Source organism: Vitis riparia, unplaced genomic scaffold (assembly GCF_004353265.1).
Source record: "Vitis riparia cultivar Riparia Gloire de Montpellier isolate 1030 unplaced genomic scaffold, EGFV_Vit.rip_1.0 scaffold639_pilon_pilon, whole genome shotgun sequence".
NCBI lineage: Eukaryota > Viridiplantae > Streptophyta > Magnoliopsida > Vitales > Vitaceae > Vitis > Vitis riparia.
In genome coordinates, this window is record NW_023269721.1 from 16,517 (window position 1) to 38,813 (window position 22,297).

Consider the following 22,297-nt stretch of genomic DNA (forward strand, 5'->3'; position numbering starts at 1 on the left):
TTTTTCATGGTAAATAAAATGTAATAAAATCAATTTATTTTTATTTTCCTTACTACTTTCTCAACATACATTTAAGTGGTATTTTTTTTACTTAATTCTAAATAGAACTTTAATGTTTAATAATGTTAACTATTAGATTTGTTTTTTTAAATATTTTATTTGTATTAAATATTTAAAAGTAAAAAAAAAAACAATATGTTACTTTTTTTTTATTTAGAAAAAATAAAATATTTTAGTTTTTTTTTCTATTTAGTAAAAAATTTATAATAAATTATTAAAAAATAAAAAAAATTAATAACTTAAAGTCTAAAAATAAATTGTTTTTAATAAAAAAACTAAAAAAACAAACACACTCTTAGGTGACGTTTGTTTTTTATGGTTTTTTATTAAAAGTAATTTGCTTTCAAAATTTAGATTATTTGTTTTTCTAATTTTTGATAACTTATTACTGAATTTTAAAAAAAAATTGGCTATGACTTTTTCTAAATAGAAAAAGCCAGTTTTCTAAATATAAAAGGCCGTTAAAGTAGCTGAAAGAAGCTTGGAAGACAAATAACTAGGAGGCGTTCGGATTGTAAGGGAAGTTGGTTCTCGCCCTCGGACCACACATGAGCCTCGCCGCCTCGTCATAGGCCCGAGCAGCGTCCTTCGCCGTTTCGAATGTGCCCAGCCAAATTCTAGTCTTCCTGCACAAACTCGATTTCAATTAGCAACTTGGAAGTGAACATCGAAACGTAAACAAAACCAAAACTGAAACATGTACATGTTCATGTGTGTGAACTTACAAAAGTGGGTGGCGAATTTCAGAGACCCAACTACCCCAATGCCTCTGTCGGACGCCTCGATATCGCTGCTGAGGTCTGACCATGTTAGAGTTATTAAAAAAAGGAAGAAAACGTTTCGTGCGGGAAGTGTTTGTGAAAATGCCTAAAAGAGAGAATGATACAAAGGAGAGTGATGGCCAAGTGATGGAGGGGGGTAGAGGGGTTTATGTAGGTGGGCTTGTTGACAAGCACAGGAGCACTGGAGGGGGCTCTTGTTTAAAAAAAAAACAATCTCAATGTTTTTTTAGCATTAAGTTAATAGAAATAAAATATTAAAAAATAAACAACTTAATACTTAATACTATTAAGCATTATTTAGCATTAAATTGAATAAAAGTTCTATTTAGAATTAAGCCAAAAAAACAAACGCAACCTTAGTCTTTTATTCTTCTCAATAATTGCAAGGCAACGACTTCTTCTATTACTTAAAATGGAAAATTATGAGTAGCTAATGACACACTAAAAGCTTATTAAATATATATATATATATATATATATATATATATATATATATATATATATATATATATATATATATATATATATATATATATTATATATATATATATGATTTATGTAGTTTGCCCTAGACCAAAATTTATGAATAAACCAAAATCCATTATATAGTTAGCAAAAATACCCAAGTAGAAGTTTAGGTTTAAAGAATGTGAAAAATTAAGGCTTTAGTGGAAATAGAATTTGACTATTGACTTGAACTAGAAATTAAGGCTAACATCATGACTTGAGAGGAGCAATTTTGGTCTTGTTGACACCTTGATTTTGCACTACCATTTTACATGTTATCCTAACAAGGTAAATACATCTCAAAGTCATGATATATGATTCCCCCCACATTAAACCATTATAGGGTGTTCTTTATTACTTTACATTGGATTTTTTGAAGATCTCGTATTTATCTTTCGATATTACAATTGGAAGGATTATCCATAATATAGTAGGTGAGCAATTAAGAGTTCATTTAACAGTGAATCAAAAAAACATTTTTAGTCTAAAGAGTATTTTTGGAGAAAAAAAAAAGGGACATTTAACAAAATTTAGGAAATATTTTTTAAAATATGAAAAAATCATCTATAATATTTTCTGTAAAAACAATTCTTCAAAAAAATTACTTCAACTAAAAACACTTCTTGTAAATAAAACATAGCCAAATGTACTATAAAGGTCACTCCCTCGCCTCCATATCATTGTGTACCACTAGTACATCCCTCAATGGTGCACAACTTCCAAACACTTCATACCTGCTTTAGTTAGTGCAGGGCTAAGGGGGCCCAATCGAACGTGATGCATTATGATAGCAAGCTTTGTCTTTCCTATCATCAAGTACTTGAAATTATTGAAGGGTCTTGGTTTGAAGACTAGAATTAGAGGTCAATTAACATGAGATTGGGTCTAATATTGTGGAGTTCATTTCAGCAAAATTGAGGGGGAGAGTACCACCCCTTAGAGAATATGAATGCTGCTGAAAATTGTGGCTTTGTGTATCTTGGAAAGATTCAAAATAAGTTACCACCCAACAATATAAGCACCTTGAAAAGGGAAATAGGCAAAGAAAGAAAGAAAGAAAAAACAGCATATCCAGTCTCTCCATAAAATCGCCATGGATATGTATAAAGTCACTTGGTCGATATCATGGATTAGATCAAATCCTGCATCTTTATTCTAAATTGGGAAGTTGAGATCAATGAAGAGGGAAAAAAATTCATTGAATTATATAAAGGCATTTGTTTCAACAAGTATACAACTTCACCTCTTTCATCTGAATGACAATAGCCATGAAATTTCATTTTATCTTATCCTGCAAATACAACAGAAGCAATAATCCTAGAAATGCCGATCCTAAAACTTTTCTACTCTCTGCTTGCACCTTTCATGCTCCCTTTTCCCCTTAGAACAGATACTAATAGTTAAACTGTGTGCCCTAGCATTTAATCTGACCGATAATCGGGTTGGCCACCCTGAATGCCTCCTAAAAAAATTAGACAGTGATTTGCCATTTCTAAGTATGTTTCTTCAACCAGTAAGATAACAAGATCATCTTATCTGGGGGAGTCACAATACTGAGGAAATTCACATTGGCAAGGACCTGTTCTGACCTGCAATAAATGGAAGCAATTAATTTTCCTCATGATTAAGATAAAAATAACTTCATGAGTTAGCTTCATATTTCATTATACAGCCAACTCTCTACATATCTGTGCATTATCACATTAAACCATAGAGGCAAGCAATTATTTGTGTGTGGTATCAAGAAATGGTAGAGTCTTCATTGAGTATTAGTAAGACTGAAAAGGAAGAATGACAGAAAAAGGAACCGAAGGACCAAGGAAGAGGAAGAACATATGAAACAAAACTCAGCTGAGTATCAAGTTCAACAGGAAAACAAAATCACAATAAAGTGGGTGTTAACAGCTGTTTCAATTCCACTAAGGAAAAATCAACTGACCATCTTGAGGGAAAAGACGAAAATTTTGTGTTATTCTTTTAGGTAGATCACTGGTTGGCTTCGACTTTATTAGGGGGTTGGGGCAGATGAAGCCTTTCTTTCTTCTAAGTCTACCTTACCTCCTCATCTTGAGCTTGTCAGTCTTGACTTAGGTCAGCTTCTCCTTAAAGGTCTTGCCTTTTTGGCACTTTAGCCTTGCCCTAGGCTTGGTCTCAGGTCTCAACTCTTTCGGATCAAGTCTGGTCAAGCAGAAAGTTTCAGCTCTATGTTTCCTAAAAACAGGTAGCAACTCGCACATGGTAAAGAGTATATGGTGGTGTGCATCTGTCTAATATCAGACTATGGTTTCACAGAATCATGAAACCCGAACCACAAAAATGGAAGCCACTCCATTTTGGAAAGTGATAGGGGGAAAAAGAGAGCAACTCCCATTTAATAGCGGGGAAAAAACAACCTATATTAAAATAAATCAAGAACATAAAGATTCAAGGAACCACTCTACACTCCGTTTGAATCATGGAAAGTACCAAGGAAAGGGGAAAAAAGATATATGAAGGAACTTCCAGCTCTCTTGTTTCAATTGTCATTAAAAATAAAATAAAACAACATAAAGATTACTTAAAAACTTATATTTTAGAATTCTTTTATCTCTATTTAGAAGAGAAATAAAATTGGAGAAACATGAAAGGAAAAGTTTATAAAATTTGAACTTTTTAATTCTTTGTTTGTTGCTCTTTCTTTCCTTCTTTGCTTCCTCTCCCTTTTCCTCATATCTTCCCTGAAACTTGTCACAGTCCAAATGGAGTTTTAAGGTCCAAAATGAGGCAAAACCATGTTAAGATGTAATTCCCACTAAATTATCAAATGGATGCTGCTCCACTTTTATTTAGGAAGTCTTCCTCGGGATGGTGTACCATTTTAATGCCTAAAAGCTCCTTTAAACCGTTAAGAGTGTTTTACATGGTACTTAATTGCAAAGATAAAGCATTTTGAAGCAAAAAAAGGGGCTAAGATCTAAAGCACTTTTCAGTGAAATTAACAGTGAGATGCTTTTCAGTAGTGCTGTCAGGAAGAGGGTTCTGAATTTGAATTCTTTCTACTAGAAGCTACAACAGCACCAAAGAAGCCCTGAACTGTTTTTTGTGCAAAAGTAGAATACACACTTCCTTTTGTAGCATAAATGAAAAATGAGATGTTTATACAGAAAAGTAAATGAGGACTATTACAAGCTACACATTCTTCTAGTGCATCCTAGAAGGATCAACTGCCATTCATCATCTAGAAATGCCCAAGAATGTTATAGATTCAACAGTTAGGAGTGTAAAGTGGGGTCAACCATGGGTTAGAAGGGACTAGTTAAAATGGGATGAGTAGGGGCACTTAACCTCTCTGAATGTGGTTCATGTGTGACTGGACAATATATTTGTCTCACAAATGTATGTCAAACTATCTTAGTCTCACGGCTATTGCATGTATAAAATATAAAAAAGAAAAAAAGGAAAATAGATTAGAAAATTCTAAAACAAAGCAGTTTGGTACATGAACAAATCATAAACTAAAATCTCGCATACCTTACGAAATGTGAAGGATACCCTCCTCGGACCTCTTCTGATCACACTGTCCTTCACCATGTCGATCTGTAAAACAATTTGTTAACAATTATCTTTTAGGATGAGGTAACAATTTTGGTTTCATATGAGATTACATAAAACCAAAATGTTAATAATAATCAAACGTAAAACATTACAAACATAGAAGCTTCATATCATTCGTTGAGAAAGGTGGGAAAAGGAAAGAAATAAAATTTTGAAGCTTAGATTTTTGTCATCCTGAGAAATGAAAATCTGAACTAATCAAACCCTAATAAAATTCTTTGACCTCATTGAGGTGAGTTTTTGTACTGTGTTTAGAACTAAAAAGCTGGCACAAGTAACAAATTTTTGTCTCTATATTTTCCTCTTTAGTGCAACTTAAGGAGGGTAAAGAAAAAGTGCAATTAAGAAAAGGAGGGGAGGAAAGCAAGTGTTGTTTTCCCTAAGCAAGGACAGCCCCAAAAATCATGCAGGAATCAGGTTGAATAAACTCTGTGAAATACAGAATTGAATAATTCTAAGCAGGTTATACACATCCCAAACTAGTATAACCTCATCAACCTATCCGTTCTGTTCTATTCCTTAAAAGGAGATTATAAATAGATGAAGTCCCCAAATAACGATTGTTTTTCTCCTCACATTGAGGAATTTTTCTTTCTCCAAAGATGTGAGCATTTATCACCCTCAACAAACCCCTAACTACAGTAAAAGGGACCATCATGCAAGAAACCTGACCCTGACATCCATAATCCTTCAAATTCTAATCTTTAATTATGTTGATTCATGGTTTGGGAAAGACCCAAAGGGTATCGGATAGGCAACAGCCATAAACCAACTTCAGTACTTGATCCTTGTGTACTCTACAATTACACATTGGAGGACTTCTCAGTACATTTCAAGATTTTTTATTAAATGACCTGATTATGAAATCATATATTGGAGGGTCATTCAGACAAGTCAAACAAACCAACCAATGGATACTCATGTATACTTACTACCAAATGAAATAAGAAACAGCTTTCTACTTATTCAAGATATCTATTCCAACTTAAATTATCACTTGACGGAAACTTGTTTTTTCCCTGGTCTGAATCAACAATTTGCAGAGATCACTGTTTATGGTTTGTCAAAAATAGATTTAATTCCCATTTCATTGGAAATATAACATATTATGAAGCTACTAAAGAGAAACTTCAAGTATAAATACAGATGACAACTCGTGAATTATAAGATATACCTTATGGTGGGGAATATAGTGATGCCAAGCATACCGTGCCTCTCCAGATAACAGAAGCATTGAACGGGGGGGAAGATAAATAGCCCTTCTTAAAAAACTCGAGCTTTTGTCAGGATATTCCACACTCATGTCAGAGCTTGAGGCAGATTTAGGCCAAACACCTTCTGTATATCTTCTGAAGTCCATAATGCAGGGCCCTGCCAATGAGAGGCTGAAAATGAATCCCTCAAATGCTGAATGGGTATCTATATGTGGGGACAAGCCCACACCAGGTGGATACTCGTTAACCTGAACAAAAATTTTTGAGAATCCTCAGTCTTAAACATAAACACATGAATCTTTACTCCACATAGAGCTTAACCGCCATATGGTGCTAATGTTTGGTTTATTCTTTTTGTAACAGTAAATTCTCCTCTATCATAACATAAAATAAAGTTGACACAAGAGTTCAAAATTGCATATTTACAGAGAATAAAAAAAAAAGAATTGGGGACCCCAGAAACATATTGAAACATACCGTTAGTTGGTCCAAAACTATATCAGCGGCAGATTCAAGGTTGGGAAATGATGAGATTCTTTCAACTATAGCAGAAACAAATGATGGAAGTTTGCCCAAATACTGTTTTGTATTAACGTTCCTTGTCTGTTCCAAGAAAGGGGGCACAAAATAACAGGTGGCTTAATGACCTTTCAAGACCCTTACTCAAAGGAACCCACAAAACCAGCAAAATCTTTAGAAAAGAATCATAAGATAATTATTCCTTACATTATCACACAGCATGAAAACTTCTTCATATGTAAGAAATGATCATTAAAAAAGACATTAAAATATTTAAAGGAAAAACTACAACTAATCCATGTATGCTAAGCCATTTACAGCTGTGATTGTCTCTAATAATGCAAATTTCAAGCCATTTGATGTTGGCTCCTTATTTTATCATCAAACCCACAAATTATTTTCCAGGGATTTATTTTTATACAAACACCAACTGTCATTGAATCGGATTCAACTCATAATTACCTTTTTCCTATTGGACTTTAATCACTTTCTTTTTCTAATAGATAGGTTCTTCTCAAAATAGGTCTTCTTCCTGCCACAGAGCTTTAGACTACTCTTTTAGGATGTTCTACTTCCTCATGAAACAAAGGGAGCTCCTGTATAATAAAGGAAATTCTCCCTAGGACATATGACAGGATTCCACCCCTCAACTGTCAATTGATGCAATCTGTATGGCATTTTTTCTTAGTACGCTCTTGAGATATAGTCCAACTCTCACCACCAAATGGGTTACTTTTAACATGCTCTTTTCCCCAAGGAATGTCTGCCACATAGAATAAGGTGGAGCTTCTTCTTTGAAACCAAGACATCCTTATCTTTCCTTGTTCTGATAAAGAAAATAGTCTCTTGATTAATTTTGAGAGATGTTCTCTTAGCTAACTCACACACATTATCAGTGGGCCTACCATAGGGCTTACTTGGATATGAATTTCCTATTAACCCAAGTGTTACGACAGACTGAGCAGGGCTCACCAGTTCAATCAATTGCCATGTGACCATTTAATGGACCATAATCTGAGGTTATAAGTTCCTTAAATTGATCTTACCAAATGTTACCAAAACACAGCTGCCAATAGTCTGTCCTTTCACTAAAAAAAACTGACAATAGCTTATAGTGAAGTCAGTTGTATATCTTAAGCAAGCTGATCAAAGAGCAGGTTATCATGATTCATGACATATCAACTCACCAAACGAAGAGAGAGAGAGAGAGAGAGAGAGAGAAATTAAACATAACAAGCTCAAATACACACACACACACACACACTCCAATCAGCTGACTTTCTCTATGGAGACAGCTGGATATATTCCCAGACCACAATCATTTCTCTTATTCAGTTATTTAAACAGGATCACTTTCCTTGAGTATGCTTTCCACAACCACATGCAATCCTGAAATCCTCTTGATTCTCATATAGAACTCTAAAAGTAGGATTACCTTTCTTACAATGGTTTCCACAACCAGGTTCATAACATAATTCATATGGCTTTCTTACAAATTTGACTAGTAAAATAAAATTCAAATATAAGATATACATCAGACATCTATTTCATTAAATTGCAACTGTTAACTAGCAATTAGAAATCACTACCACATCTCTGTGCTCATCCCTCGATATAAAAGTGCATGAATTTTCTAATTAGGGGGAAAACAAAGAAAGAGATAGGAGAAACAGTTTCATATGAAGTCCCAAATCATCAGAAGCAGTGTAAGAATGAATATCCTAATCCTAAGCAGCACAATCAGGGAAACTTGAATATGGAAACAAACAGACAAATAAAAATGAGGTCAGTCAAGTCCAACGTAAAATCGTTGAAATTTAGGAACTAAGATCCTTGAATGATTTGTTAAGAGGTCTCACCACAGAGGGCTTCAACTGGATGCATCCCCACTGCTAAATGATGTAAAATTTATAGATAGGTGCAAAACAATAGCTGATTCTTTCAGCCCAAACATGTGTCCCTAGAAATGCTCACATTTGATGCAACTAGAATGTGTCCAATATTGCAATATAACAAAGTTCCTCATACTAAAAAGGGTCCAGAAAAAACCATCTCAGTTCGTATTGGCATCCTAGGAAGAAAGGGGGGGAAAGTGACACATTACAAATCAATGTTAAACTAATCAAAGTGGCAGGATGATACTTCTGCAATATTTTGTAACTTACTTCATAGCAAAACTCATATCCATAATGTTGGACCCTTCTTTTTGAGAGACTTTTCCAAGACATCTTATCAACCGCTGCAAGCAGTTCCTGAAGAAAATAAACAAAGTTAGTGTATGCCTAACATGCAGGCAAACAAACTTCTACAGATATAAACTTACAGAAGAATTAAAACTCAGAAAACTGAAAAGGGAAAAAGTTAAAAATTGCTTCAAGAAAAACTGTCAAACCTCCTCTTCTTTAGCACTGACAAAGTCATGCAACAAGTAGATGCCTGGAATGTTCAACTCTGAATCCACCAAAGATACTGGTACAGAATCATTGACCTGAACCAAACAGACAGGTGATGCGTCATTGACTTGAATCAAATAAACATGCAGACTGATTCATGGGCCACAAAAAAATACACCAACATACTGGAAACCACTAGTCTGCAACACATGGAATCACAAAGAAGCTATGCATTATGAATCTCATGACTCCCATTTACCTAAGTAATAACTGTTGATTCTAAAGAATTCACACACTGTAATTACAGCAACAATCATTTTTATTTACAAAAATTTCCTACTCCAGATTATGTAAATGACCAAACTGCTGATGCAGTCAGAAAAATTAGAATACCTTTACAAGTATACACAAGAAATCCATCCAGTTCAAAAGAATTGAAAGAGCATGCAAAGTTACAAAACTAAGTACCCGACAAATGCCTACAAGGTTTAACCTTTGTTAGATTAAAACTTTGATCATCATGATATTAAATTGATTTATGAAATTCTATGGATATATCTGACAAGAACTGATACAATGTGGCCATGCTTTTCATACATAATAAATATGTACTTTGATGCACAAATAAAGGATTGATGGTAGATGTGATAGATCAAACTGAAATTTCACCTAGGACAGCCAAGTGCCAATCCCTGAGAGAAAAGGGAGAGAAGAAGCTCCAAATGCAGGCAAAAATTCAATCACAATTTTTCCAAAAGCTGCCATCTACAAGCTTGTGTGATTCCTTTATGGTATACTAGGGGCCCAAATAAAGGTTCAATATCAGTCCTCCATTAGTCCTCCATTTATTTTTAATATAGGGCCTCTTTGTTTGTCTTAAAGTAGAAATAGCTAAAGTACCAACTACCATTAATTGGTCTCATGACTTGCTGAATCAGTCGAATGTCTTTCAAATAATTAAAGTTTTTAATGTAACCTGTTTGGGACCTAGGAAAGCTAGCTCAGAAGGAGAAACATAAAATCAGAAAATTAAAATAAGGTTCAACTCAAAACACCAACTAAAAAGATGTAAACTGATCCACAAGTAAATTGATGGAACCCACTAATGAGATTGTTCAGCTCCATCTAGTGGGCTCTTTTCAAGACGCTCAAGTGCTTGCACAAAGACTTCAGCATGCCCAGTCATATTTCAAGATGAATCCAACCAAATGACAAGGAACATCCACCTTTTGCATCCTTTTATTCAGTAAAAGAGATTGAGACATGCCAAATCATTAAAATCCTTCATAAAAAAACAAGGAGGTTGCCTATGTGGGAACAAATCAGATGATGATCAGACCAATTGTTCATGGTCTTGTGTAACATAATTTACAGCTAAAACTGAGGTACCTGAAGGATTTTTTAGTCATGTCTCAATCCAAATTAATGATTGGGAAGCTACCAAAAAGCAACACAAGAAGAACAGATTAAAGTGTAGCCTTAAAAGAAAGAAGACTCAGCAAGGATGTGGTACCTGGCTAGGTGGTTGAAATATTGAATAACGAATGTGCAAAAAACGACCTCCAAGAGCAGGACAGGGATGTCCATCTAATGCTTTTAAGGCTGCTTGAGCAGCACTCTCTTCAAAATAAGAAACAATAACGCGAGCACCACTGTCATCTGCTGGATAGACCCCTTTTACTTCTCCAAAGGTACTGAACACTGAAGCGATAGTGTCAAAAGAAAGTCCAACAGCTGGCCCACAGTTTGCCACATAGAGATTAGGACTCAACTCGCTGTCCACTCCCTTAGGACGTGAAAATCTTGGCAAACCCATGATATAATTCAGCCCCTGCATACAAAGGGCATGTCTAATTCAGTTTTTCTTTGATTTCCAACTACTTACTTAGGCACTAGAGAACAAAATCACAAAAGAAAAAAAGAAATGACAGCCATATGGAAATCAAACATAATTGAAAATAAAACTTTTCAGCTAACAAAATCGGAGTTTTTGCTCAACTTAGAAGAAAATGACAGAAACAAAAAACAAAAAACAAAAATCCCATCTAATAGTAGCAAACACTATTTAGTATTTACCAAACTAATGGCCACCACACCATGCCAAATAACATGGTTCCATATGAAACACCAACGAATCTTTTTGTCAAATGAATTTTGCAAAAGCCATTACTCAAACTAGCAACTCTAGAGAAAGTAATAAGTAGAAACCATTACTTAGAGTAGCAGTTCAATTGAAAATACACAAGACTGCCTTCGTTATAAATCAATGTATAATTTCCATACAACTACCACTTTTGCAACAGCTGTTTCTTCTGAACTCAACACCCCATTTCTAATTTAAAAACCTCTGTATAAAATAGCAGTTTTTTTAAGTGGATTTCAGTAAAGCTGCTATTAGAAACAAGGAAGTATACTGAAATACATACCCACCAAGTAGAGTAACAATTCCATTGCTCTTACATTAAACTACCGATTTAAATATCAATTTCCTACAATGAATTCTTTTCAGATTCTAGAAAAATTTATGTAGTGGGGCAACTTTGGTTCAAAGGCAATAATGCACTAAGAAGAGTAGGGCAACCCTCCTTCATACCAGGGCCGACATGGTTGCTATCCCTAATGCCAATTCCACCCATATCATATCAACCCACAATTTCAACTAGTGATTTATGCACAAGTTGATACTCCAAATAATGCTGCTTTTCATATACATTTTTTCAAAGTTTTTTTCAATATTCACTAGTTTAATTTTAAATGGATAAAAACAAATAGCCACAGATTGAAATTTCATACAATTTGACATGCAGTTATGCAGAATTTCTCATGTTAAGATTTGGACTCCATCTAAGTATACTTTATTTGTTTCGAAAAAACATAAATCCATAAATTTAGCAACAATTCTTTATTATGATTCTATGATCCAATAATAAGAAACAATCAAATCAGTAGCAAAATGAAAACCCTTTTCTTTATCAAATCAGCAATTTTAGTGAATAACTTCAGCAAATTATTTCACAAAAATAAAAATGACAAGAAGCTAAACTCACCAAACAGCGCCCGCCCAGAAAATTATCAGAAAAAACCATAATCTAAAATATATACATACAATTCTCTGAGGGAAAAAAAATAAGTTAAGATTGTGTGCAGCTGATCAAAGAGAGTACCTGTTCAATGCGACTTTTGAGATGGGTCGTCGTCTTCTTCTTGTTCTTCTTCGTTAGGGTTTCGAAATAGTGAAATGAGGGGTTTCTGAGGGAAAAAGATGAGAGAATGGAGCGTTCAGGCAAAGGGCAAATATCGGAAGTTCCTGGACTTCATTTGCTCAGGTTACGTTTGATTCGATCAAGTATATATAGGGTAAAGAGAATTGAATTTTTTTAAAAAATAAAATATAATTAAAATTACTTAAAATATTATAAATTATTTAGTTTATATTAAATAGTTAAAATAGATAAAAATGAATTTAATGTGGGATATAAAAATAATTTATTGATTTTAATTTTAATTTTAATTTTATTTTTTATTTTTTCAAGCAACAAGCATAGTTATAACCATTATTACCATAACAAAAAATCTAACTTCCCATTAATTATAACTTCCTATTTTTCATTTTTAAAAACATAAACAGACTTTTATATAAATTCAATTACTTTTAAAGATTTACATTAAATATAAAAATTAATTTAAAAATAGAAATATTAAAAAAATTATCAAAAAATTTTACATTTTTGAAAATAAATTTTTATTTTTTTATTTTATATAAAAGTCTCTATTTTAAAAAAAAATTAAAAATATATCTAAACGAGGAAGATATAAATATATGACATCATGTTATAAATAAATAAAATTAAAATATAAAAAAATAAAACGAAATACACTATATGAAACCAAAGTACAAAAACAATGAGACGTCATGTGGTAAAAACGAGCATATAACAATAAACCTCGGTTACACATCTGGTAACACCTGATTGATGATATTTATTTCTTTGTTTGTATATTGATGTTATTTATGTTGAAGATCAATTAAAAATAGAAGTTATAAAAATTGATAATCACTCAATTTAATCTTACCTTCTAGTGATTACTTAGATTTGCTCAACAATACTTGAATGAATTTGATTATAGTCTTTTGGAAAATAGAATGACATGGTTTATAAAAATTTTAGACTATGAGTTATATAGGACATCATGGAAGATGGACCGACCCATATATTCTTCAAAAATTATTGATGGGGTTAGAATTCCAAAATCAAACAAGAATGGGATGAGCTTTGTTAGAAGAAAATGGAACACAAAGCTAAGGTTAAATTTTTGAGTCAAATTGATAACCTAACAATTAATTGTGAGAAGGGGGCAAAACCAAAATGATTTGTTTTTTTTTTTTTTTCCTTTTAAACTCTCATTTAGCATATATAGTTGAGTTGTGTCATTTACATAGAGCTATAGAAGATCACACTGTTTTATCAAGGTGAATTTCTGGGAGACAAACTGCTACAAGCCTCCCTACCAATGCACCATACCCGGCTCCGGCTAGGCGTTGCCATGACTGAGCTTCTTCTTGAGTCACTGTATGACGCTTCACAGCCAGGAGAAGCACCTGCATTCGGGTCACGAAACCGCCCATCCACCATGTTCATCTGATCAATCAGTGAGTGTCTTATGCGCAGACTAGGCGTTGGAGTTTCAGTCATTCCAGTGAGATTGATTCCCGGAAAGCAGCTTGTTGTTGCAATGGGTGAGTTTGGATTGCTGAAGACGTCTTCCTGCAGAATATCACGCATTCGGCAGAGTATGCTGGATGCCAAGTTGCCAAGAACCCGAGAATAGGCTTCCAGGATGGAGTGTCCTATGTCCTGCAGAGGTTGATACAGTGAAAATTAATCGGGTTTCAATGCAGCATGTTCATGGAGGAATGATGAATCACCGTCCATACCTTGCCATATTGGATTTTCGCCACATCAAGGAAGGACTGAGGGAGATTTGGATACCGGGTCCTGAGCTGTTGCAGGAGAGCTTCAGCACGGAACAGAATCAACTCCATTTTGTCCAGCTCGGTCGTGGGGTCTTTTATGAAAGACCATGATGTTCGAACAGGAGATTTACCGCTGACTTGCTCTGTGATTCTCTCCTTCCATGCGAATACTGCAGCTTCCAGCCTGTTAATGGCCTCGAGAGCACTGTGCTCAGATTTCAGATTGAGGGAACTCAGCATCTCCTCAGCAGAGCTTGATTCTACAGTCAGTACCCGGTATAGTTCCTCACCAAGGTTTGCCTTTCCAGACTGCAAAAGAACAGAAACAAAGGCATGACTTTATGAGAATATTCAAGATCATGAATGAGTAATGTAATGCGTTTTTTGATGGCCAATAGTTTGTTAAGACAGATCTAAACTTGAGTACTTCCAGGGTTTTCAAGCATGAAGATTGGTTTGAAGGAAAAAGATCAAAGAGCTTGCTTGCCTTGGCGAGAGCATCCCTGATGAGGGTTGGCACAGGCATTTCCAGCAGCACATTTTCGTTGATTGCTCTGGCAGCCTTGAACACTTGATGTACCACCTTAGCCTGATGAAGCAGCTTCTTTCTTTCAGGGTCTGAGAGCCCGGTTGTTGGTACTTGGGGTGATGGGAGCCACCACCTTTTGCTCTGGCTCATGCTTCTGGTCCTTCCTTCTGCCCGGCTCCCTCCTTCCGCATACCAAAACTCTGTGTCCACCATCGAGTCCAGCGTCTCCTGTCATATCAAAGTATTCAATGTGTTGGATTAGGAAAATGGATGTCGATTAATGAAGAATCTTCACAATCTTAGTGTGGGTGAAGAGAAGATCACCTACAATAAGCATAGAGTCAAGCTTCTGAAGTGCAGGGAGATTCATGTGGATGTCAGCCCGGGCTTTTGGGGTCATTATCTGCTCCATCAAGGACTCAAAACTAAATCCCACAATGTGGTGAAATCACATTTTGATAAGGAACTTTGAAATCTGTATAAATGAGAAATCACCTCCAAGGTCCGGCCATTGGCGCCGCTTTGCTTTGCAGGTACCAACTCAACCATGTAGTTGGTGGGGGAGAGCAACCAGTCCATCTCTCGTTGCCATTTGACCTTTCTTTCTTCAGATAGCGGCTCCAATTTCCACAGCTCCCCAAAAACCGACACTGCAAATCCATTTTAGCATTTCAGGTAGTAGTCAGGACATGGTTGAAGAACTAAGTGATCGAAAAAAGGGTGAAAAAACCCAAATGCATGCCACACCTGCAAGGTTCGTTATTGCATTGGACAATGCTAATGCAGAGGTTAGACCCTTTTTTCCTCCGGTAACATCTTCACCCAATAACAGCTTTGAAAATCTTTCTTTCATGACCTCGACATCTGAAAACCGAACAGAATAACCCGGTTTCTCTTTGACATAAAAGTGTTGGGGACTCTCAGGGACCTCCCACTCATCCAGTCCATGTTCATCCTTCTTCATGTTCATCGTCAACCATTTAGACGAGAAAGATCCAAAAGCATCTTTGCTTGAAGAACAGCTCGAGTCATCTTCATCCAAGGAGTCGGTTGCACATCCATCTCCTCTGCTAGTATGACTTTCATTTTCATAAGAGTGGCCATTGAGGATGCAATTCTCCAGTCCATTATAGGTCATTATCCCTGAAAAGGTTCCATCATAGTTTTTAGTTTTGATCTTTCCCTTGGATCACAGCTTAAAGAGAAAGTGCAGCAGTACTCAAGTTAGTTTATATAATATAAATAATTTTTTAGCCAAAATTTTCGGTTTTTCTGGAAGCATTACATGAACAAATCATCAATAAGATAAAATGGCAGATTTTCTAAAATAATTATATTTTCATCGTAAGGAATGCAAAGCTTCCATTTGGACTTTCTCGGGATTTTGGCAGAAAATGCTACAGAAGAGCAACAAGAAAAGCTGTTCATCTTAAATGCTCAATGCCCCAAGTATTCCATACTAAACACGATCCAATCCCATTATTCGGTTTAACACAAGTGGGAAACTCATAATAAAGAATCACAAAAAGGGAATAACTATTAACAAAACCTGAAAAGGCTATAAAACTATTCATCAGCTGTAACTACTCTTAAAAAAATAGCAGTTCATATGGTTTCAGACATGCCAGGATGTCAGGCACTTAGTCAAATTTGTCCCTATTGCAGAAGAGTTAGATATAAGCACATGCAAGTTTGACTAGGGCACCCGAGAGATGTTTGAAAAAAGAGATTTGAATTTTGGATTTAGATCCTTGAAACAAGGGTTCTGTTCAATTAAGATTGCCAGAACAAAGGTCTTTGTGTACTATTTCTGAACATGTGGAGCACATACCCAGTTTCACAAGTTATAAAATGACTCTTGATATTAAATTATACGATCCATAAACCCTGCTAAAACCCTTCAATACCATCCAAGGAATTTCAAATTTCAAATTTTTATATACATTTGGAAGTGAGAATGTGACCCACCAAATTTGATCTAGACCCTCTTTACCAGCAACCCGAATGGTTAAAAACAAGAACAGTTTGTAGGGCGAGATCAGTTGCTCTCAAAAATCAAATAGTACAAAACTGAAAAAAATCAATTGGAAAACAGATGGATCGAAAGAGAGATTTGTTATTCAGGAAGCTGATTTGAATAGAAGATCATAATAACTTTCCAGGGAAAAAGTCATGAAGACGACGACATTTTCAGACCCCACCCTAGTTACTACATTGTCTCATTGATGAGGTAGTGGTAGTTTAATATGCAATATTGTACTATATCAAGGGTCCACCATTTCTACAAATCAAAATAACTAATGGGAACCATGAAATTTCCCTGGAAACTGCCATACAGACTATTGATAAATCACACTCACTTTTTTTATGATATCTGTGTTTGAACACAAAAAAAAAAACAAGATTCTTCCACATCCCTTTCCCATCCCCCTAGAGTTGAAAAGTAATACTGAGAAAGTTGAAATCATGGAGCTCCTCACATGTCCCTTGCATGTGTAAAGATACCATCAACAATTCAAGGGTCCCGCTTATTATCATCTCAAAACTGCCATGATCTTTCATTTTCACCCTCTCCAATCTCATAGAAGAAAAGGGTCAAACTCAAATCCACCAAGCATATCAAGAAACGAAGCAATTTAGTGATGATAACAAGAAAAAGCCTACTCTGAACTCATTTTCAGCTAGACAATTTTGGGGTTAAGCACCGGTTTGGCCATCAGTAATAAAGGCAAAGATCAGTTAATACTGGAATGGTATGCTAATACAAGGACAAGCACATACAGAGGTCTGATAGGGCACTATAAATGCGCCTCTGCAGAAAATAAATATGAGACAATGCATTACATGCAGGGCATGCCAATGGTGGTCCAAGGGAGACAGATCCCATCAAATTCATCTCACAACACTGTAGATGAAATTCATTCCCCTTTTCGGGTTTCTTTTCAAACAGTTCACCTCATGTGATACTTGGCATTTAAGAAAATTCAAAGCAGACAAAGATGGATAGGAGCTCACTCTCTTGCTCATCCAAGTCGAGGCTGAGCTCTCTTTCCCTTGTGCAACATGCCAGTCTTCTCCTCATCATCATCATCATCTTCTTTGTGATATTTTGGCCTGCATAAACCCGAAAAACCCTAATGCATTTCAGTCTATCAAGCAAACTAATTTATATGCCTTATTTTCTGATTTGATACTTTGTTAAGACAGAATGCATAAATACTCTTTTTGAATCCGGGTTTTCAAAACCCGAAAACTTTGGGAGATTAGGTCATTTGTAGATGACTCAGGCCGAAAATTGAGTCAAAGAACAGACCCACATTGCTCCAATGAGCCTGAGCGCATCTGATCACAACTTCGAAGGTATGTGATTCACCCGTTGAGCTTCCTCCATGGAAGCGACCACGGTACCATAGCATACACCACATGGACTGGACCAATGAGAGGCTGCCACGTCATCAAAACGTGGAGCACTTTTGTTTCGCGATCCAAGATGTTTAATGACGTGGCAGTCATCCATTGGCTGCCTCGATTTACGACCCCATTGAAATCCGAGTTGACACGGATCCAATGACTCTTGAACTCCGAGTCCAGCTGAGCAGGGGACCGAGTTGAAACATAATTCCATTTCAGAGCTTTAATAAAGACAGAAAAATCAGTCCATTCTCAGAACTTGAAAAGGATGTTGAAAAATCATTCCATTTTTAACACTTGAAACAAACGGTTGAAAAATGATTCCATTCTCAGAAAGAATCTGTAGAATCGTCATTCCACCTTCAACATTTCGAAAAATCACCATCCTCAGGGAAAAAAAAATGAAAAAGGAAATGAAAAGAAAAGAAGAAATTGAAAATTAATTCCATCATGACCAGTCAAAACTCAAAAAGCAACTCCATTTCCAGAACTTCAAAAAGAAGTCGAAGAGTTATTATTCCATTTTCAACACTTGAAAATAAAGAAACATGGATGGAAAAATCATCCCATCCTCAGAAAGAACCTGAAAAATCGCCTCCCATTTCAGGCATTTCAAAAAATCTTCCCACCCTCAGAAAGAAATTGAAAAAAAGGGAAGAAATCATTTCATTTTTTTCAACCCTAGAAAAAAAAAAAAAGAAGGAAAATGAAAAGTTGAAAAATAATCCCATCATTAACAGTCAAAAAGGCTGAAAACCCAGGAGCAAAAGCTTCCCAAAAAGGGAAAAAGAGTTCACTTTTGGGATGGGATTTCTTGACAAAAGTACCACTTTACCGCTTTGGATTGAAACTGCCGAGCAAAAATTAAAAAATCCAAGTCTGTAAACAATCCGATTCTGGTTCAGCAAAGCTGCATTCAGCCATGTGATCTTCAAAACCCAGAAGAAACTCTGGAAACAACACAGGACAAGGGAGTGGAATTTGAAGCTTTGAGGCACAAATTCTGGAGAAAAAACGAGATGATTTTCAGTGAAACGAACCTGAACGAAGTGGAGCTCAGAATGGCTGTTCTTCACCACTGCAGAGAAGGAAAAATGGGAAATGGGAAATGGAGGTGGGAGTGGGAGAGCTGGTGTTTTGTTTTATCTGTTTGTGTGTATGTTTTTGTATGGGAAGAGGGCGCGTCTGGTTGAATCCGGACCGTTGATCCTGTTCAATGGGGGCATGATGATGAGGGATTTGAGTTGATGGGCCCCATGTGGTAAATGAGCGGTTAGCGCCTATTTCCAATTTCAAACATGCCCTCATAATCTCATATCATATCATTGATATTGATATTTGACCTTCGTCCATAATGTTATATTTTCCATTTTAAAAAAAAAAAAAAAAACCCCAATTTGAAAGCTATTTTCGAACTTTAATAATTTATTACAAAAGTAAATTATTTTTATATATATTTTTTTTCTTCACAAAATGTCAAAGCATCTAACCAACCCTCCTATCCCTCCTATCCTTAGGTGATTTAAAATATGTAGACTTTTCACCTTAAGCTTTGTCTTGTAGTGACTTTTATTTTATTTTATTTTTCTTTCACATGCCATTAAGTCTATTTATAAATAGAAGAAAGAAGGAAAGGTGGAAAGGGCATGAAAGCCTACATGTGGTAGCAAAGACATGAATTTACTGAATTTTTGAATGATGTGGTACACAACTTCTACTTACCAAAAATCAAGGTGTGCATTGGACCACTTGCTATTCCTTTGAATGGACATATGCCCTAACCTCATCACCCAAAATTTCTAATATTATTTTTTTGAGAAAAATGATTGTATTTAGAAACTCAAATAAGATGGATAGTTTGATATTAAAAGATGTTTTCTGAAAACACCATATTTTTTATTTTTAAGAAAAAAAAATAGTTTTAAATTATTAAACATGTTTTTTGTTCCAAAAAATAGAAAACTATTCTAAAAAACAGTTCTGACTCATTGTTTTCAAAAAAAAATTTCAATATATATATATGGAAGTTAAGAGAATTGTTATTGAGAATAGGATCCAAACATACCCTTAATAACTAATTTTATTTTCAACATAGACTAATTATTATCGCAAATATTCAAGATTAAGTACAATATACCTACTTCGTACTACGATAAGATAAATTTTCTTGATTAATGACTTTAAGAAACATTTTCATAGATTAAGAAATATTTATTTATTTATAAGTCATTAATCAAGAAAATTTATTGTATGAAGGCAAAGAGTAAGAGATTTGTTTTGAGATAAAAAAAAAATATTAAATGGTAAATCTAACCTTTTTGTTTATCTTTTTAGATACATAAAGGTAGAAAAATGATGTGGTAATGCAAAGGTAGAAAAGACCATGAAGACTATCAATAATAAAGGTGTGTTTGGTCCACTTACTTATGGAAGGACAAATAATCAAATCAAATGAACACCCAATGGCCCATAATCCCTAATAATAAGATTTCAATGTAAATAATTGTTTGTCTTTTGTGGAACCATCATGGCATATGGCATTAAAGATGAAGTACAAGGCTGTTTGAGAAATTGAAATCTAACTAATTTTTTGAAAATTATTCTATTTTAATTTTTTGTCAAAATTTTATAACTTATTTGTTTGATTTTAAGAAAACATTTTTAATTTTTTTAATATTTAAAAAATTTTATCATTCAAATGTTAAAAAGATTAAAAAGTTTCATAAAATTATTGTCAAACACACTCTACAATTTAATCAGTAACACTTTATTATTTTTTTAAATTATGTTGAAAAAAATAATGTTTTGGGACCATTTTTTGAAAATAATCTTTTGAAAATCATTCCATTTTTTATATATAGTAAATAACAAACAAATTAAAATTTCTCCCTTTTTTCTTTTCATTTTTTAAATTTTATACTCTAAAAGAGAAAATTATTTTCTTTTTAAATGCTATTAAATTTTTATTTTTATTTTATTTTATTATCTTTCATAATAGTTATTTTTACTTATTTGGGAAATTATGTTAAAAGAATTTATGACTTAAAAATTAGCTTAATATGGAAATTAAAAATAATTATCGGTTATTTTTTTTTATTTTAAAAGTTATTTTATGTTTAATAAAAATTTTATAATATTAATATATAAATCTTGATAGAGAAATGTAAAGCTCATGTTTAAAAGTTACATTCAAATCCATACTATATATAAAATTATGAGGTATTTTGATTTTTTTTTTTTTCAAAAATGGTATTATCATTTTTATTATATGCGCTTATAATATTAATTGACGTGGGACAATTCAATGAAACATGGCATTACACATTATTTATTTATTTAGAATAATATTATATATTGTTTTATTAAAATATAAAATAATAAGAAAAAACTCTTAACTTTTCTAAGGTTTGATTATATTAAAGTAATGTGTTAAAGTTTTTTGATACTTGAACTCTAACTTCTATATTAATTTAGTAATTAACCATTCAATTTATGATTTTAAGATATTTAACTTTTAATATTTTATTTGTTATGACTTATATTTTATAGATTCTTAAAAAATTGTTTTATCTGATCATTTATAAGAACTCAAGGTAACATGTGGGAATCCGGATCGTCTATCAGCTTGATATGGATTACGAATTCTCAACCCGATGTATTGATAAGTAAGTCTAGCATAAATTAACCTTCCGAGGTGTCTAATTGATTATTTCAACTTGCAATCCTACTTATTTTTTCACAATAGATGATATCGCATCGAATAGATTTGTAATGCCCTAAACCCAATTTAGGGGTAAAATCATAATTTAAAAATTAATTAATTAATTAATTAAAATAATTTAATAAGGGTAAAAAAGTATTTTCGTATTTAAAACTCCTAGATATAAGAAGATTTGGAGGTTTAGGGTTTAAAGATCAAATTTTCAGGTAAAAATTTTAATCCTTAAATTAATATATTATATTCGGTAATTACTTTTGAACACTTTAGATATTCTTTGGAATATCTCAATTTTGATTAAAGTTCGTTTAATTAATTTCTAGGTCAAAAAGATTAAAAATTTATAAACATAATTTGATTTATTAATGCAGATCGATAAATTTTGATTATTCAAATGAATAGATCTAGATAAAAAATAAATAAATTATATAGTTTTAGATGTGAAAATTACATAAAATTTGTGAGTATGGAGGTTAAAAGTTTTGACTTTAGAAAGGAAAAAAAATGATGAAAGATGCATATGAAGGATTTGGTATGTTGAAAAAAATAAAATAAAATTGCATGGGGTATTTGTTAAGTTGGAGCAGGAGATTTA

The 22,297-nt window shown here is 33.8% G+C and overlaps 3 protein-coding genes across 4 annotated transcripts; all 3 read right to left on the reverse strand.

The window, feature by feature from the left end:
• Positions 1-504: 504 nt before the first annotated feature.
• On the reverse strand, positions 505-904 carry LOC117910169 (ethylene-responsive transcription factor ERF003-like). Its single transcript, XM_034824224.1, is given in 3 exon segments — positions 505-562; positions 564-686; positions 786-904. Coding segments are annotated over 3 exon segments (264 nt in total). The 5' UTR covers positions 869-904.
• Positions 905-2,523: 1,619 nt separating this feature from the next.
• Positions 2,524-12,369, reverse strand: LOC117910167 (alkylated DNA repair protein ALKBH8 homolog). Its single transcript, XM_034824223.1, has 8 exons — positions 12,234-12,369; positions 10,583-10,900; positions 9,069-9,164; positions 8,842-8,928; positions 6,635-6,760; positions 6,118-6,405; positions 4,860-4,925; positions 2,524-2,938 (listed from the first exon to the last, which is right to left on the reverse strand). The coding sequence occupies exons 2-8, from the start codon at positions 10,883-10,885 to the stop codon at positions 2,882-2,884; spliced, it is 1,023 nt and encodes a 340-aa protein (XP_034680114.1). The 5' UTR covers positions 10,886-10,900; positions 12,234-12,369; the 3' UTR covers positions 2,524-2,881.
• A 1,060-nt stretch (positions 12,370-13,429) lies between these two features.
• On the reverse strand, positions 13,430-19,115 carry LOC117910165 (rop guanine nucleotide exchange factor 14-like). Of its 2 annotated transcripts, XM_034824220.1 has the most exons (9): positions 19,025-19,115; positions 18,820-18,934; positions 17,589-17,687; positions 15,321-15,716; positions 15,069-15,223; positions 14,902-14,976; positions 14,532-14,801; positions 14,006-14,353; positions 13,430-13,925 (listed from the first exon to the last, which is right to left on the reverse strand). In XM_034824220.1, the coding sequence occupies exons 3-9, from the start codon at positions 17,665-17,667 to the stop codon at positions 13,536-13,538; spliced, it is 1,713 nt and encodes a 570-aa protein (XP_034680111.1). In that variant the 5' UTR covers positions 17,668-17,687; positions 18,820-18,934; positions 19,025-19,115; the 3' UTR covers positions 13,430-13,535. The 2 variants fall into 2 exon arrangements, with proteins under 2 accessions (XP_034680111.1, XP_034680112.1); XM_034824221.1 differs by lacking the exon at positions 18,820-18,934.
• Between the last annotated feature and the right edge of the window lie 3,182 nt (positions 19,116-22,297).